At 38.7% G+C, this 19,448-nt stretch overlaps 1 protein-coding gene across 3 annotated transcripts in view; it reads left to right on the top strand.

The window, feature by feature from the left end:
• amph (amphiphysin) overlaps positions 1-17,728 on the top strand; it is a 57,496-nt gene extending 39,768 nt beyond the window's left edge. The window contains exons 12-23 of one of the 3 annotated variants that reach the window (XM_073491745.1): positions 2,981-3,119; positions 6,144-6,263; positions 6,351-6,434; positions 6,921-6,947; positions 7,911-7,934; positions 10,317-10,595; positions 12,438-12,467; positions 12,744-12,785; positions 14,717-14,767; positions 16,170-16,358; positions 16,508-16,609; positions 16,722-17,728. In XM_073491745.1, coding sequence (XP_073347846.1) covers positions 2,981-3,119; positions 6,144-6,263; positions 6,351-6,434; positions 6,921-6,947; positions 7,911-7,934; positions 10,317-10,595; positions 12,438-12,467; positions 12,744-12,785; positions 14,717-14,767; positions 16,170-16,358; positions 16,508-16,609; positions 16,722-16,826 — 1,192 coding nt within the window. In that variant the 3' untranslated portion in view covers positions 16,827-17,728. The remainder of the gene's footprint in view (positions 1-2,980; positions 3,120-6,143; positions 6,264-6,350; positions 6,435-6,920; positions 6,948-7,910; positions 7,935-10,316; positions 10,596-12,437; positions 12,468-12,743; positions 12,786-14,716; positions 14,768-16,169; positions 16,359-16,507; positions 16,610-16,721) is intronic. The other 2 variants (XM_073491746.1, XM_073491747.1) reach the window with 2 other exon arrangements.
• Positions 17,729-19,448: the final 1,720 nt, after the last annotated feature.

The raw sequence follows: 19,448 nt of genomic DNA, 5'->3' as shown, positions 1-19,448 counted from the left end.
CACGGTCGGAAATTTCTAACCCTAACCCTAAGAAACCTAACTAAGTCACATGTTCTGTCTGTCCGTCTGATTGGGTTAGGGTTATACTCATTATATCACTTCATAGCACAATGCCCTCTTACCTGTGGGGGGTTTACAGTTATCATAAGTCAAAATATTCAGACATTAAAAAGCATAAAGCACATGCCAGCTCAGTTCACGTTTCATGTACAAAACTCGCAGCTTAATTTATGCTTCAGGCGTCACTATGTGACATGACCACTCCCCTAACCCTAACCTCTTTTTAAAATCATACTTAAAATGCCTCCAAAATAAGCAAACAAGTGATTTTTGAAAACTTCAGTGGGAAATAAAAGTAAGTGAGGATAGATAACATTAAATATTACACAACATTTATTTGATAGCGACAAAGGAGGTGCCAGTCCCAATCTGGGTTAAGGTTAGGCTTAAGAACTGTAGAGGAGTTTGTGTCATATGAGGCTCATTGCCACGTCAGCTAGAGATGCAGAGTCCAATTTTTTCTGTGACCATTCCCTTTTTTTTTTTTTTTTTTTGTTGCCAAAATAGACCTGAAAATGACCTGTAGACAGTCATATGGACATTGTTCCAGTTTTCACTACAGTTTCAGTGTCTGTATCTGTAGAACACATGAAAAGAATATATATAACAGGTGAAGGGTAGGACTTTTCCTGTGAACTCTTCTTACGCTCCATCTCTCCATCTCTTTCTCAATCCCGCTTTCTCTCATTCAACGAGGGTAAAGGAAGATCACATCATCATATTTATTGATAATTATCAAAGACCAACTCCATGTTAACTGATGGGTGAGACAGGAGCTGCTGCAGCAATACAGCTGTCATACACTGTGCTCCTAACATTAGTACCTCCGTTTGAACATCGTCTGGTGTGATGGTGTAACAGTACCGGTTCACCCAATACGCACACTACGCACGTTGCGTAGGGCCCCGCAAACTAATAGAGGCCCCGCGGGAAGAGGAAAAAAAAAAAAAAGCCCCGCGGGAAGAGGAAAAAAAACAAAAAAACAAAACGTGACGACGTGACCGTCCGTCGTGCACGTCAGATTCCCAGTGCATGTGCATCTAGCAAGATGAAGCGGAGTTATCCCTCAGGGAATGAAAAGAGGAAGAAAAAACAACATGAAAATGAACTGCGGGAACAGCAGTCAGGTAACTCTCCTCTCCGGGTGGGAGAGTGGGAGGGACGGGACTAGTCCGTGTTTGACCTACATTCACAGGGCCGGTGAGCCCTGGGTGAACCCCGGTCTCTGTGTGCTTCTTGCTGGCTTCTATAATTTTAGTTGTAGGCTAGTGTAGAAGAGTTCATTTGCAAAAACAGATAAATGCCATTTTGAACAAGATGAGCTGATGCTTTTGAATTATTCTTTGTAGTGTTGTTTTCAATAAAGCTTTTATTTTTATTTTTTATTTTTTTTAGCTACGTCTGTTTTGTTATGTCTCATCTCCTTTGTCAAAGCCACTCAGCTGATTTGACTGATATCATCTGGTGTAAACAATAATTAAAAATTGTTTCGAAAAATTTTAAAAACGGAATTATCTGCTTTTGCAAATGAACTCTTCTGCACTTATACAAAACGGAAAGTAATGGATAAATATTGATATAATTTTGTTTGCTTGGATAGCCCACAGGCAAATATAGATGCAGATATCTTAGTGAATAAATACAACCTGTGAAATATTATGACAATGATGCTAAATAAATAATAATATAAACAATCACCTACATAGAAGTATATTAAAGTAAAACAAGTGCAGCCGATTTGATGGAGCTGAATTAATAGTAGCCTATCTATATTTTACAGGTGCTATGCTTAAATTTCTCACAAGCAGCACAGACTCCAGCCAGTCAGCCAGTGGAGGGACAGAGCCAGCTTCAAGTAGGACAGGCACAGATGAGCCAGCTTCATCCTCCAGTGCAGCCGCCTCATGCAGTACAAGCAGCACAGGGGAAGAACAGGCAGCCTCAGCCACTCACACAACTACTTTGGGGTTCAGTTAGGAGGGCCCCTTAGCAGAATTTTGCCTAGGGCCCCATGAAGGTCTGAACCGGCTCTGTGGTGTAATGACACTTCTCTGCAGTAGTTGTGGCAACTAGTGTGTGTTACGGTCGTCCGTCCGTTTGTTTAAGGGTTAGAGTCCAGTTCAGTTTCCTCAAGTACAGACAAAGATTTCATATCCAGAAACAAATCTCTCCCAACAAAAGACACAAAATGAAGCCCGGGCTTTCTCCTTTATGCTTAAAATGTCAAATCTCAGTGGGGACCTATACTCATTGTGTTTTGTCCTGTCCCAGACTTCAAGCATATTGGATGGATGTTTTGCAAGATAAGGAAAAAATATTTGGTGGAGCTTTGTCTATGAACCCTGTTTCTTTGCTACTTGGTCTACCGGGTCAAGATGCAGTTGTTGGTGCTAGTTCCAGCAGACTGAACAACATCCTTTCATATGCAGCAAGAAAGAATATTTTCATGTCATGGATAAATGATAAAGATAATCATGGAGTGTTTTCCTCTTGAATATTTGACCTGTCTGATCCACTCTTCAAAAGGACAATTCATGAAGATATGGACTCCATACCTCCGCTTTTGTAATTCCACAGTGGCTTCAACACTTGCAAGCATTATATTTGACTGACTATGGCTTTATTTTAGCTAAGGACACCTATGTATTGTATTGTTTTTTTGTTTTTTTTAGACATTTATTTCCTTCCAATTACATGATTGACTCTGATTGTGTAGGTCTGTGTTTTGCCGAGCTTGTTGTTATTGTTATTGTTATTGTTGTGTTTTAAAAATGAGAAACTCAATACATATATTTGAGAAGTTAATAAACCTAGTCGTATGAAGTCCACTTAGTGTCAGAGTTAAAGCACCTGCGATAAAGCTGTTGTATTATTTGACACTTGGCAAACAGTTTAAAGATGTTCCTGTCTCTTCTCTCAGTGATTCAGGACCCCTGCGACTCGCCAGAACCCCATCACCACCAGAAGATGAGAGTCCACCTGAGAGTCCAGATGTGAGCTCCAATCATATGCTTCGCCCCGTCTCACCTGGACCACCACGGCCCAAATCCCCAACACAGGTACATCAAATCCTAATCAGTCCAGGCGAGCACACTGGTGGATAGATTATAGTGATCAATAGAAAGTATTACTGATCATATAAAGATCATAGTGATCAGTAGATGATATTATTGATTAATAGATCATAGTGATCAGTAGATGATGTTATTGATTAATAGATCAGAGTGATCAGTAGATATTATTTATTAATAGATCATAGTGATCAGTAGATATTATTTATTAATAGATCATAGTGATCAGTAGATGATATTATTGGTTAATAGATCATAGTGATCAGTAGATATTATTTATTAATAGATCATAGTGATCAGTAGATGTTATTATTTATTAATAGATCATAGTGATCAGTAGATGATATTATTGGTTAATAGATCATAGTGATCAGTAGATATTATTTATTAATAGATCATAGTGATCAGTAGATGTTATTATTTATTAATAGATCATAGTGATCAGTAGATAGTTTTATTGATCATATATAGATCATAGTAAAATATGAATTGTTTCTATATATTTGATTGTTTGTTGGTTCAGTCGACTGTTAGAACTTCACAGTAACCCTCTGTGACTGTTTTTTTGCTGCGCACTTTTGTCTGTAAATTGGTGAGTGAACATGTATCAGTTCCTGTCATTTGTCTGTCAGTGTATGTGTTAGTCAATATATAACACCAGTGATGTTATATACAGATACCGTAAGTAGAACATCACCTTGACTCCACAGATTGCTCTGGTTATCAAATCTGACTTTCAGTGTTAGCCTTCGTTCATGTGTACATGTATGTGTGTAAGTGTATGTGATGTGTAAGTATGTGTATATAGTATGTGTCATACAGTGTGTTTCTAGAACACTGGTTCCCAGTCTTTTGTGTAGCAGCAGGTCATGTGCTAACTGTGGCAGGTCACAGCGTGCAGATACTCCAGTGGAGTTACACTGTAAAAATAACCAAATAACAGAAATGAAAAGTGTCAGCCAGCAAACTGAAATCCCTGATTGTTTGTGATGATAGAGAACTCATGATACAACAGTGCAGCAGAAAAGGTGATGCTGCTCACACCAGAAACAGTGACGTGACGTGACGTGACGTGACGTGACGTGACGTGACGTGACGTGACGTGACGTGACGTGACGTGACGTGACGTGACGTGACGTGACGTGACGTGACGTGACGTGACGTGACGTGACGTGACGTGACGTGACGTGACGTGACGTGACGTGACGTGACGTGACCCCTCAGATCTTTTGGGTTTTTAGCCTGTAGAATAACAGTTTCATTCCATGTTGGGAACCAGTGTTGTGGAACATGTCATCCACCATTAGAAAATAGAATCAGTAGAATATTTCATTAGAACCGAGTTGTTCTTGTAGTTCTGTGTTTTGGAGATTCCAGAGCTCCAATGATTGAAACAAACTCTTCTTCCTGGAAGCATTTGGACTCACTGACCTGTAACATGTCTCTGTCCTTCCCAAGTGTTCATGTGCTCATGGTAACTCACCATGTCACATTCATTTGTTGGTACTGATCGTCTGTAGTGCCTGTATGTAATTAATCGGTTGCTGTTGGTGGGACGAGACTTTTTTAGTGGATTTCTGGGGTTTTATTGAAATGAGTCACTGTCACGTCTTGGAAAATAACTTAACAAGTTTCAATTTTTTTATTATAAATTATATTTTATCAGGTATGATCAGATGTTACTCATCAAATTTGCTGCTGAAATAAAAAAGTTTGTAAACAGACTAAAAGTGAGAACTTGCAAAATCTTAATTATTTATTTCACAGAATAACATGCATCATTTTTAACTACTTCCTGTTCTTTTAAAAACTCCTTACTTCTGCAGTTTTATGGTATTAAAGTGTTTGTTTACAGTTAAGTGATTGACTGTTCATGTCATAGTGATGTCATCACATTTTGTGAGTATAAATTTGATCATAACTTATTTTTATTTGAATAAGCTTTTAGAAATTTAAAGAGTGCGGTCTCTGGAGGAAGTCTCCAGAATTTAAATTGATTAATTTATTGATTTCTTGAGTCAAGGCCAGAAGTATTGATTGAATGTAACAACTGAAAGCTACTAGTTTTATTAGAAAAAAGCATTGTGGGTAACCATAGAAACCACATTGATGGGCTGATCTGTGGATGAAACACGTTAGTGGCTCGGTGTTGCTCACCACCGCACACTGCTGTCGTTTGTTGTATGGACGTGTCACTCTGTCTGTCTTTCTCTCTGTGGTTCGCATATCTCGAGAACTGTTCATGCGATCTACTTCATACTTCTGTAAACTCTCAGAAACACACATCTCCACAGATTTAAAGCAAAGACAGATGCACGTCAAGAAGGTTTTTTTTTTTTTAAACATGCTGTAAGGCAGAACAGAGAAACAGAAAAGCCTTGTGATTCAACATTATATGCTTTTGCATCACCAATAAATTGTATTATATGACTCTTAATATGAGGGAATGAGTTGGGAGACTGGGAAATAGCCTCTTTTCTTTCCTGCAGTTTGATGGTTGTTGTAAAACAATAACCATTTTTCTTGGAAATAAAACCACAAGCTGTTCAAATGTCCAGACTGAATGTGGTGGAATTAACTATTTAATTGATATCATTAACATGTTTGTTTTCTGTTTCTAGAGCAAAGATTGCGGTAGATTTGGTCACAGCTCATGAATGAACCTGAGATGGTTCACAGCAGTCATTGCTGCTGATAAAATCTAAGACAAAGCCAGCAGAAATACAGTGGTAGTTGTGAATAGTTTACAACTTTTCCACCACAGTGTGGTTGCAGCTCTTTACACCAACTACTCTGTCCTTACAGTGGTAACCAGACAGGTGCTACTAGTTTGAAATAATAATAGTTGATTATAAAAATTAACTGTAGGCTCATAATTGTTTGTAAATCATCCATATGTGGCTCCCTCCAACCTCTTTGTTTTAGGTCATGAAACAGTAAAATTAATTAGACAAAGTAAAGATGCATTAAATCTATTGAGTTGATTTGATAACTTATCATCTCATCTGGCAGCTTAAAAAGGGACCACCGGTGCCTCCACCACCCAAGGTCACACCTACCAAGGAGGTGGCAGAGGAACAGATTATCGACCTGTTTGGAGGAGAATTTTTACCTGCACCATCACCATCTCAGGTCTGTGGAGTCATCACAGGTTTACCGTATTAACTAATGTGTGTGTGAGTGTGTTGAATTCACTTTTTGCTTTGTTTTTGTCCACAGCCCAATGAACGACCTGGAGAATCTCTTCTTGACTTGGACTTTGATGCTTTTCAGCCAGATGAAAGTGTTTCGCCGATACCACAGGTTCTCTCACATTAAACCTACAGCAGTGTAGCCATGTACACCTAAACCTGTTTGATTTCACAACACAAGCACGGCCCCACACAAATGCATTAACACGCTGGTCTTAATCAGATTAATGAAAAACAGTTTGAAAACTGCATTTTATCAGATCAGCTGTTGTCCACTGGCTGATGTAGATCACAACAAAAAACCCTGGCATATTTTATTTGACAGACGCAGTGTAGACAGGTGACTGATCACTGTTGATTGGTGCTGCTTAGTTTTCTGCTCTTTTATGTGTTGTCTTTGTGTTGCAGCACAATACAAAAATAAGTCAAATGTAATCCTCATTATGTATCAATATTTTTTTAAAATTGTGATGTGTGGTCACAGTCAAAAGTCAATTTGATCATTGTCAGCGTTACTATGTTAATCCCATCATATGAATCTGTTATTAATTCTGTAAAAATGTATTTACATGAACAACATGTGCTCTGGCCCTTTCAGACTGCTGTTCCGTGGGATATGTGGTCGGTGAGTTAAGTCCTCTGTCTAATTTAAAGTTTTGTAAAGGTCCAGTGAGTAAGATTTAAATGGAATATAATATTGACAATAATGTTTTCATTAGTTTATAATCAGCAGAAACTTTGTCCAGGCTTTGAACCCAGTTTTTGTAATGGGCAAACCGTGTAATTACATCGTCCCGTGATGCACAGGAGCCCAAAAAGACTTTCCCACAAGCTAACATTGTGAAAGACGTGCACCGCTAGATGCTACTAAATCCTACACACTGATCCTTTAAGGATATCACGTTGTACTTTTCAAGACCAGTGTAGAGAGTTGTTACTCACAAAAGTAATCTATTACACATTACTCATTAATTACTTGTCACACCACTGACATTGCATTTGCGTCACTCTCATCATTCATTGTCACATCATTGCCAGTTGAGAAAATAATGTTAAAATTTACATATGCTCACATGTCAGGCCTATAATGAGGAGGACATACAGAAGATATTTCTTTTATGCTCTTTAAAATTAACATTAACAGCATTTAACAGCATCTGTTCCTCATTAGAGTCAGACTGGCCAGAGTTTCTGTGTGGGCGCACTGCCGGCGCCGCTGTGTTGATTTTTATATCAGGAGGTTAGGAGATTGTTGTGCAAGTTTGCATGAAAAAACATATATAGAATTTGTTCTATCAGCACATTATGCAGATAATGAAAGAACTGATGAAAAGCAAGTATTAACTGTATTGTGATTACTCAATTTAGGAACAGTAAGATTTCACATTACTAAATTACAGACAAATGTAATGTGATTACAGTAATTCATTACTACAGTACTTCATTAATGTCACTTATTTGGTGAGGAGAGGGAGAATTAAAAAGTGAAGTTGTTCCAGTAACTGTAACAAATGAATACTTTATGTGGTTGTCTCTGAAGATATGAACTTTTTTCTTTTTAAATTACTTTCTGTTGTTTGCTTTTAAGGCAAATGCCCAAACAGCTCAGCCGGTAAGTCACATCTGTTCTGTTTGTCATCATCACAAACACCTGATCAATCAGTGATGAAGAGAACTCACTGACTACACATGTTCACCCTGCACATTTACTTATTCACTTATATTCACATGTTCACCCTGCACATTTACTTATTCACTTATATTCACATGTTCACCCTGCACATTAACTTATTCACTTATATTCACATGTTCGCTCTGCACATTAATTTAATCACTTATATTCACATGTTCACCCTGCACATTAACTTATTCACTTATATTCACATGTTCGCTCTGCACATTAACTTATTCACTTATATTCACTTATATTCACATGTTCACTCTGCACATTAACTTATTCACTTATGTTCACATGTTGGCTCTGCACATTAACTTATTCACTTATATTCACATGTTCGCTCTGCACATTAACTTATTCACTTATATTCACATGTTCGCTCTGCACATTAACTTATTCACTTATGTTCACATGTTCGCTCTGCACATTAACTTATTCACTTATATTCACTTATATTCACATGTTCACTCTGCACATTAACTTATTCACTTATGTTCACATGTTCGCTCTGCACATTAACTTATTCACTTATATTCACATGTTCGCTCTGCACATTAACTTATTCACTTATGTTCACATGTTCGCTCTGCACATTAACTTATTCACTTATGTTCACATGTTCGCTCTGCACATTAACTTATTCACTTATATTCACTTATGTTCACATGTTCACTCTGCACATTAACTTATTCACTTATGTTCACATGTTCGCTCTGCACATTAACTTATTCACTTATGTTAACATGTTCGCTCTGCACATTGACTTATTCACTTATGTTCATGTTCACCCTGCACATTAACTTAATCACTTATATTCACATGTTCATCCTGCACATTAACTTAATCACTTATATTCACATGTTCACCCTGCACATTAACTTAATCATTTATATTCACATGTTCACCCTGCACATTAACTTAATCACTTATATTCACATGTTCACGCTGCACATTAACTTAATCACCGATATTCATATGTTCGCCCTGCACATTAACTTAATCACTTATATTCACATGTTCACCCTGCACATTAACTTAATCACTTATATTCACATGTTCACCCTGCACATTAACTTAATCACTTATATTCACATGTTCACTCTGCACATTAACTTAATCACTTATATTCACATGTTCGCCCTGCACATTAACTTAATCACTTATATTCACATGTTCGCTCTGCACATTAACTTATTCACTTATATTCATATGTTCGCTCTCTGCACATTAACTTATTCACTTATATTCACGTTTGCTCTGCACATTAAATTATTCACTTAAATTCACATGTTCGCTCTGCACATTAACTTATTCACTTATATTCACATGTTCACTCTGCACATTAACTTATTCACTTATATTCACTTATATTCACGTTCACTCTGCACATTAACTTATTCACTTATGTTCACATGTTCACTCTGTACATTAACTTATTCACTTATATTCACTTATATTCACATGTTCACTCTGCACATTAACTTATTCACTTATGTTCACATGTTCACTCTGTACATTAACTTATTCACTTATATTCACTTATATTCACATGTTCACTCTGCACATTAACTTATTCACTTATGTTCACATGTTCACTCTGTACATTAACTTATTCACTTATATTCACTTATATTCACATGTTCACTCTGCACATGAACTTATTCACTTATGTTCACATGTTCGCTCTGCACATGAACTTATTCACTTATGTTCACATGTTCGCTCTGCACATTAACTTATTCACTTATGTTCACATGTTCACTCTGCACATTAACTTATTCACTTATGTTCACATGTTCGCTCTGCACATTAACTTATTCACTTATGTTCACATGTTCGCTCTGCACATTAACTTATTCACTTATGTTCACATGTTCGCTCTGCACATGAACTTATTCACTTATATTCGCATGTTCGCTCTGCACATTAATGTCATCACGTTAGAATGTTAAAAAACCTGAATGCAATGGAAACCGATTAGTGACTCATGACATAATTGATGCACGTGACTTTAATGTCAGGTGATGAATAATTTACCCAGAATTCACAGGGAATCTGAAGATCATATTCAATTTAGTGAGCTTTATTGGCATAAAAAGACTTTTATTGCCAAAGTAAACACTAACAACAATAATAGTTATAACCACATTAGTTATATATAACTTAACATATAATAGTTGAATAATCATAATAATGATCTGTCAGATCAGTCTGTGTCTTCATTCTTTGTCTTGAATATGCACTCCCTCCAGTCTGACTGTGGCTTTACAGCAGGGGGGGTCAAACGTTAACCCATTCCCTGCCTCTCCCAAGCAGGCTGCAGACGCCGGCTTCGTTGCAGACTGGTCCGCTGACTTTGGTTCAATGCCAGCAAATGGAGATGCCGCTTCAGGAGCCAGGGCCCCTGCTGCCTCAGGAGCCGAGGCCTCTGCTGCCTCAGGAGCTGAGGCCCCTGTTGCTGTAGGGCCAGAGGGGGCACAGGGCAGGGCACAGGGTGGGGCTCAGGGCTGGCCCCAGGCTGACAGCTTGCAGCCGGGTGGAGACACAACTACACCTCCTCACGACAGTGAGGCAGCCACAGCAGCAGGAGACGAGGTTAGCAGCTGGGACTTTCAAACTAACTCCAATATTCCTCCTTCTGCCATCAGAGGTGATGAGGATAAGACAGAACAGGTTTCAGATTCAGGGCAGGAACACCGCAGGAAGTCCACCCCAGGACTTATATTCACCAATGAGTATGGTGAAGAGATTGAGGACAGCACAGAGGATAGAGGAGACAAGTGGTCAAGGTCTCCGGATGGGTCTGGGTCTGAATATGAGACAGCTGAGGAGTGGGGTGATGGAGGACAGGGGGGAGGTTGGGCAAGTGCAGATGATGAACTTTCATATGAAAATCATCCTCCAGTGAACACCTCAGATGGGTGGGGAGGTGGACATGATGGTGTAGAACAAGTTTTACCAGAGAGCGATGAAGCAGACAGAGAGTGTCCAGCTGAAAATGAGCTGCCAGGCAAACAAAGTGATCTCATTTCAGTTGACAGAAGTCATTCAGAATCTGCAGAGAAAGAAGGTGTAAGAGTCTGTACATCTGAAACACAGGGAGGAGGTGCGTTTGATTCAGTTCTCTCAGCTGAAACACAGGGAGGAGGTGCGTTTGATTCAGTTCTCTCAGCTGAAACACAGGGAGGAGGTGCGTTTGATTCAGTTCTCTCAGCTGACACACAGGGAGGAGGTGCGTTTGATTCAGATACTTTTGCTGAAACACAGGGAGGAGGTGCGTTTGATTCAGATCCTTTTGCTGAAACACAGGGAGGAGGTGCGTTTGATTCAGATCCTTTTGCTGAAACACAGGGAGGAGGTGCGTTTGATTCAGTTCTCTCAGCTGAAACACAGGGAGGAGGTGCGTTTGATTCATTTCTCTCAGCTGAAACACAGGGAGGAGGTGCGTTTGATTCAGTTCTCTCAGCTGAAACACAGGGAGTAGGTGCGTTTGATTCAGATCCTTTCATTGAAACACAGGGAGGAGGTGCGTTTGATTCAGATCCTTTTGCTGAAACACAGAGAGGAGGTGCGTTTGATTCAGATCCTTTTGCTGAAACGCAGGGAGGAGGTGCGTTTGATTCAGATCCTTTTGCTGAAACGCAGGGAGGAGGTGCGTTTGATTCAGATCCTTTTGCTGAAACACAGGGAGGAGGTGCGTTTGATTCAGATCCTTTTGCTGAAACGCAGGGAAGAGGTGCGTTTGATTCAGATCCCTCAGCTGAAACACAGTTTGGAGACAATAGGGATGGTTTTGAATTTGATCCATTTGCTGAGACCTCAGGAGAAGGTGGGGTTGTGGCCACTGGGGATGGAAGAAGTGGGTGGGATATAGACCCTTTTACCAACAGTTTCCCAGCAGCCTCTTCAGGGACTGAGGGTCCTGCCTCCAACACCACATCCTGGCAGGAAGTTAGTGACAGCAGTGGCTTCAGCTCTTCTATCACTCGAAACTCTGCATCTGCCTCAGCAGCAGGAGGAATTAAAGATGTAAACGTTCCCAGAATTCACAAAGAACCAGAAAATTCAGACATGTCCGAAGATGAAGCTGCAAACCGGAGATTTGGAAAGTTGTACCAAGAGCTAGATACAGAAAAAGAAGAGGTACTTGACTTCCTCTCCTCTTCAGTGTGGTAGATTTTAGCATAGAGTAGACTAGAAATAAACGAAAACCCTTTCCTGCCTTCTATCCTCCCACAGATTGAGAAACAACGTGAAAGTATTTCTCCTAAAACCTGGATCCCAGCCTGAGCTCCTCCCACCTCTCCTCTTGCTTGCTTTATCTGCTCGTTCATTCCATAATTTCATTTTGAAGTTAAATCCATCTCTACAACTCATATAATTATATGACCGGAAGGCTTTTTAACACTGATTCTTTGTCTTTGCAATTTGATTCAGGCCACTGATGCATTTAATGGATTTTCACAGGTAATTTTTGAAACTAAACTTAAATTTGCAGCCATTGTCCAGATGAAATTTGCACTTTTCAGAGATACAGATTATTGAGATCTAATTCAGTCCACAAGAACTATAGATTTTATCCAGTCAAAATGGGTTTAATTGTTTGCTGCAGCCTTCCAGCTGTCCTGTATCATAATAATCTCTAAATGTTCTTTTTTTCTGTGAATGCTAAATATTCATGTATTTCTGGGTCCTGACTGACGGTTGTGACTCTTCTTTATTTTTAACACATGCATTGTGAAGGATGCCACTGCCCCATCATTTTTTGCTGATTTTGATAACATGGTAAGTTCAGTACATCATGTGCAATATTTTGTGAAGGTGACATGTCTGCCATTCAGAATGCTGTGTTCATTTCTTAGTTTCTTTTGAAGACGTTTATCCGTTAATGTGTTTCTCAACAGTGTTTTTTAAACATTTGTGTGAACTTTATTTCTTCTTGCTGTTTGGTCAACAGGTTTTTTTTACTTAAATACTGTATATATTTTAACTTTTTCTTTGTCTTTAGTATAATAGTAACTATTAGATGCTGGTAGAGTAGTATGAATAAATGGTCCATGTGGGTACTTGCTTAGAATTATATGCATTGTGTTAAATGTGATGCCAAAGGTCAGTGGCCAAAGTGCCAAATGTGAACAGTTTTAGGGTTGACCACCATCTTTTTTTGCAAAAGAACGAAGCTAATGCTGAATCAGCTGAGGCTCCTGAAGCCTCAGAGACAGAAACTGCTGAGGAACAAGACAAGCCTCCAACTCCCCCTGTTGGTGAGGAATCTACAGCTCCACCTGCTGGAGGAGAGGTAGACAAACATGCAGCTTCCCCTGTTGGAGGAGAGATGGAGGAAGTTGAAGCTCCTCCTGCTGGCGAGGAACCTGCAGCTCCTCCTGCTGACAAGGAAGATGCAGCTCCTCCTGCTGGTGAGGAAGATGCAGCTCCTCCTGCTGGTGAGGAAGATGCAGCTCCTCCTGCTGGTGAGGAAGATGCAGCAGAATGTTCTGGCAGCACAAAGGAGGAGAAGTCTGCTGTGAGTGGACATCACAATAACTCAGTAACGACACTGCAGCTATCATCACCACCATCATTATCATCATCATCATCACCATCATCACCATCATCATCGTCATGACCATCATCACCATCATCATCATAACCATCATCATAACATCATTATGATCATCATCATCACCATCAGCACCATCACCATCATCACCACCATCATCATAACCATCATTATTATCATCACATCATCATCATCATCATAACCATCACCATCATCATAACCATCACCATCATCACCATCATCGTCATGACCATCAACATCACCGTCATCATCACCATCATCATGACCATCATCATCATCACCATCATAACCACCATCATCATCACCGTCATCATCGTCATGACCATCATCACCATCATCATAACCATCACCATCATTATGATCATCACCATCATTATTATCATCACCATCATTATTATCATCACATCATCATCACCGTCGTCATTGTCATGACCATCATCACCATCACTGTTATTGTCATCGTCATCATAACGTTTAAATCATCAACAATAAATTAATTGACTCCATTGTTGGAATTATTTGCATACGGGTGGAGGTTTTGACAACGTTATTTCATGAGCAAAGTCTTCATTAAGAATACTAAATAAAATGATAACTTAGTTTATTATAAAGATTGATTAATTCACTACAATTTTGAGTGTAACTGATTGAGATGTGCAGTCAGATTACAGATCTAATACTATTCGTTAAACACTAGAAATAAAGGGATCAATGAGAAGCAGGTTTAACAGGTAAAGTGATGCAAAGCAACATCGACTGAGTCACTTAATCCTAACTGGTGCAACCTGCATGAGTCTTATATTATTTGATTAATTTTGCTATGGTTTGTAGTTCATTACATTGAGGGTTAATGTGTGTTATTTATATAACAGTGTAGTTATTCTCTAAATAGCCCACGTTTGTTGAATGTCTTAATCTTAAGATAATGACACCATTCTTAATTTCACACCTCCGTAACACTTGACTCTTGTCAAATGTTAAGAATGACTGTCTATTTCTGATCCAAATTTATCTTTGTTCATAATACACCAAGCTTACATTGATGTTTTATCTGTACTAATCATAAAGGTGACTGTAAACTAAAAGATACTGTGGTATATTCCTGTTCAATGAATTCATTTCTTTCTACACACAGATGTCTCCTGCTGAGGAAACCACAACATCTCCAGGTGAAGCAGCTCCATCGGTAACTATCATCTCATGAATTATCAATAATCTATAATTAATAACCATTAAGACAAAAGAAAATAACTCACTCAAACTCAGCATAATCAATTTTAGCAGTCAAGATTTTAATCACTAAAACATCTTCCAAAAGCAAAACAATGTATCATGATTGTCAGATGTCAGAGAAAACATCTCCTGTTTAGTCAATCAATCAAAATTAAAGTTGTTAAGAGAAATAGAAATTTAAACTGATTAATCAATAAGCATCCTGTGTATGAACCTTTAACACATATAATCAAATATAATAATCAACCTGTAAAACACATCCTACTTCAAAAATGTGGTCATTTTAAAGTAGAAAAAATAACATGGGGTGAGTAGATAGAATTGACTAGGCGGATGAACACTATGTGAGTAATTCCAATGAACACAAATGATTCTTCCACTTGTGGTGAATAAACCACTAAACGACCACTGCTGACGAAAATCCATCTGATGTGACTCAGGCACAAATCAGCACAGACGAGGTAATGCTTTAAAATTTTTAGGGTTACCCACTGTTAGCGTCGAGCGACCAAATGAAGCGCACCATTACCTTGAGTGAACTTGTGGATTTCAGTGGTTTGAACATTGTTGGAAATATTTGGAATAACGTAAGTACACAACTCAACAACAAATTGAACAAAGGTCAAGTTATTTGTAAACATTTTAATGCAGAATTCCTACATATTATATACTTATTTAAGATAGAAATGTATTTATGGAATTTTTTAAATAATCATCTGTATGTGCATACATTTTTGTTTTGTACATGTGTAGCTGGGACGGTCTGCAAACCCGACCACACTGCGTTGTGTTCTGGTCCGTTATCGGAGGCTGGACACAGGCACATTGGTTGAACTCAGGGTTTATTCCTGTTCGAAGCACATCAGAAACGTGTTTAGCTAGCTCTCTCAAACTGTCAAAGCTCACTTTACAAGCAGCATATACAACAGAAAAATACGTGGTTTATCTGGCCTAATGATATTAAGAAAAAGTAAACCACTCTATACTCTTAAATCAGCATTAGAACTTTGTAATTTTAATGTATGGACGAGCTGCCTTAAATACATACCTCTTGCAGTTGAGCTCAGTGCAGACTGACGAGAGACCGGAAATTACGCAGTACATCCACTCACGATCAGTAGAGGCCGCCATAACACTAATAAATGCGCCACTCCCAATGCCAAGAATGGTACTTGCAAACAGCAGAACAAATTAGGGATTTTGGTGAAATTAGCACATATTACATTAAAACACAGACAATATTCTTTTAGTAGTTTATTTCTGGTATGTCATGTCATCTGTCTGTTACACATGTTTTTGTGAGAGAAAATAAAACATTATTAATGTGAGAGCCAACTGCCACGTCTCCTCTGCAGGAAAAGATGCCTATCCCCTCGGTGGTGATTGAGCCCGCCTCCAGTAACGAAGGTGATGATGACCGTGATGCTGACATAATTTCTCCCACCACCATCAGTGACAATGATGTGATAGCTGAGAACCAGACCATGAAACACATGAGTCCGTCTGGTGGTGTGTCGGGACTCCCTGATGACTTTATCTACAAGGTGGGACTTGTTCCAGACATTAACTGAGAACCTTTAAAGCTGCAAGATAAAGAAATACACACTCTCTGTATGCATTTTTTTTTTTTACAGAAGTGGTCAACATTTTCATTCTCTTGCCAGAAAAAGTGTTGGTGTTTTTCTGCCTACAGGTGGAGACGATGCATGACTTTGAAGCTGCAAATTCAGATGAACTTGAGCTGAAGAGAGGTGATGTGGTGTTGGTGGTTCCCACAGCTTCAGTAGAGGATCAGGTGAGAACAGCTGGTGACATTTAAAATTTTGTAATTATTAGTTGTTAGAGTCAGTAATTAGAAGTCATTAAAATTGAGGTTGAGGCTGGTATTGATGTTATGTTTCTTGCAGGATGCCGGCTGGCTCACAGGGGTCAAAGAAAGTGACTGGTTAGCACACGGAGTTGGTGCTCATAAAGGACTTTTCCCAGAAAACTTTACCCAACGTTTGGAGTAAGAAGTCTCTTCAGCTGGTGGAAAAAATTTGTAGACGCTTCAGACATCAGTGTCCAAGCTGTGCAGTCAACATGTAGCCACCCACTGAAAAACACCTTATAACCTGCTGCAGTCTGCCTGCAGGACAACACCAGGCTTTCTCTGGTAGTTGAAACTGAAAGTCATGGTAATAAAATAGTAATATTCCCAGCATAACTGAAAATTAATAAGCATGATGTGATAGTGTGGTCTGCCCTTTTCTGGAACTGACATTTTTTGTTGTCTTTGAAAGAAAAAATAATTATTTATAATTTATTGGGAATGTTGCAATCTCTACATGTCTACTCCTACAAAAAGCAGAAGAAAAAAATAGAAAAACTATACCTTCTTTGCACCACATTTGTTGTGCTAATTTTGTTGCTCTGCTGTGGAATATATCAGAAGTTGTAGTGCTGTGATCTATTTAAATGTGCTCTGTGTCACATGAAACTCTTGGGTTTGTTGATTTTATTCAGACACATCATTACCATCGCCGTAGATTCACTGTTTGTGTATTTCTGTAAAATCATGTTTGAGTGTGTGTGTGGTGATATTTGCTTTTGCAGACAGTGATGATTTTACTCATGGATGTGTGTTGTGTGTTTGCCAAATGAATACTGATATGTAGTAAGTAAGCACTGGTAAATAAACCAGTGCACATCCAGCATGAAAAAGTATTCCCAGCTGAAAAAAATAAAGAATCTGCCCACTATGAAATATCATCGTATAGCTGTATGTCATATGTTTTATGAAAAGTATATTTGCAAGAAACAGAGCCGATCAGGAGATTGTCCAATATTACCAGCTAGTTATTCATAAGAGTACATCACATGGAAATGTATTGGCAGATGTAATATGCAATCTATGTTGTCTGTATATTTCAGGTCTTCGTATTTCAGCACTTCTGTAGAACAACAACTATGATGTCACTGTCTTTGATAGTGAAGTAAAACAATTAATGTAGACCGTTGTGATGTACAAACCATAAACATTATGTCAAGATCAATAAATAAGAGTTAATAAATTACACATTGTCAAAGTTTTCTTTGGCAAATTAGAGTTTGTGCGCAAAGCCATATCAGGCATTATGTACAAAGTGTATATTTGTCTGGTTGTGTTGGTTAAGCACAAAAAATAGACTCAGGGAACAGGCTAGCAAGAAGTACAGTAAAATGCAGTTTTATTAAATAGCTGGTCAGAAAGGTTCAGGTAGTCCGATGACTGGGCAGTTGAAATTGGGAATGAAAGGTAATGCACTGGATGACGTGCATCAGCAGCAGCTGAGCAGTGAGAAGCATAAAGTAGATCATATTTTTATCTTATGGTGTTAGGGTTAAAGTGCGTTTGTTTTGAGTTCAAGGTTCTCTTTCCTGGGTTAGGGTAGTGGTTCTAACCCTAACCCTGGGTCCAGTGCACTGGTGCAGATGCCTGCATAAGGTTGCGCATACCCACACCACCCATGTTGAAAATAGAGGATCGTTCGGTTGTGCACGAGTGCAGCTGTGTATTTATGAAGCCTATAGAGTAACAGAATACAAAAAAAGTTGGTCAGCGGTGAAACCAGATCTGGAGCAAAGGCGGTTGTGTGCTACAGCATGTCAGACAAAATCATAAAACAACTCAAAACCTTGTCAAGCATAAGGAAACCACATAAGACAACTATATTGCCATGTAGCATGCATATATCACGATAAATCATAAAGGAAGAAAATAATATGATACAATTTAGAGTAGGCAAGGTATATGGTATATAATACATTCTATGGATAATAATAAATAGGATGATATATACAGTATTTAAGAAAATAAATAATTTAGTAATAAAGCAGGTAAATCATAATGTACACTCCATGTTACCATGTAGGTAACATGGGGTGTATAAATAACATTAAAAGTGCAGTGTTTGCAGTCAGATGGGGTCACAGCTGAGTCCAAACTATCAGGTGGGGGGTGAATTAAAAAGATTAAGCTCTCACATAAACATTGTAATTCCACATTTTAATGTATGTTCTGTTAGTTCCTCTGTAAGCCTGCAGTCTGGCCTGTGAGGCCTGAAGAGAGGCACAAAGACTCATTGTGGTGTGAGGAGGACCCTTGCTGGATGAAGCTGGGCACGGAAGGTGCACAGTCCATCAACTCAGATGCCTCAATACTGCGGTCCCAGCTGGGCTGGTGGTTACGTCGACTCCTTCGGCCGTAACGTACCTGTTTCCAGCCCTCTTCCATCACTTAGGCTTTGAAAATGGTGTATTTAATTAATTATAGGTAAGCTATATATTTATTTATTCATATTATTATTGTTATCTATAAAATTAATGTTTTTATCGATTAATATTTGAAATTATGAATTGAATTTTGTATCTAAATGAAATTTGAATTTGTTTTTTAATGCGCAAAATGAAAAAATGTTTGCCCAGGGTGGCGTTTCGACCAAGTTCTGGTCTTCTTCAAGCCTGGGCACACGAAAAAGTAATTGCTGGCTTGTTTTGACAGTCTATTCAAGTGATGTTTCGCCTTTGGTTTTCAGATTGAAAGTCAGCTCCTTTTTCTTTGAGCCACTCCTTTTATACCCGTGGTTCCAATTTTCCCTCCCCCTGTGAATGTT

The sequence above is a fragment of the Pagrus major genome, chromosome 21 (assembly GCF_040436345.1).
Source record: "Pagrus major chromosome 21, Pma_NU_1.0".
Taxonomy (NCBI): Eukaryota; Metazoa; Chordata; class Actinopteri; order Spariformes; family Sparidae; genus Pagrus; species Pagrus major.
The sequence above is the reverse complement of the archived record's forward strand: the minus strand, read 5'-3'. Positions and strand labels throughout refer to the sequence as shown.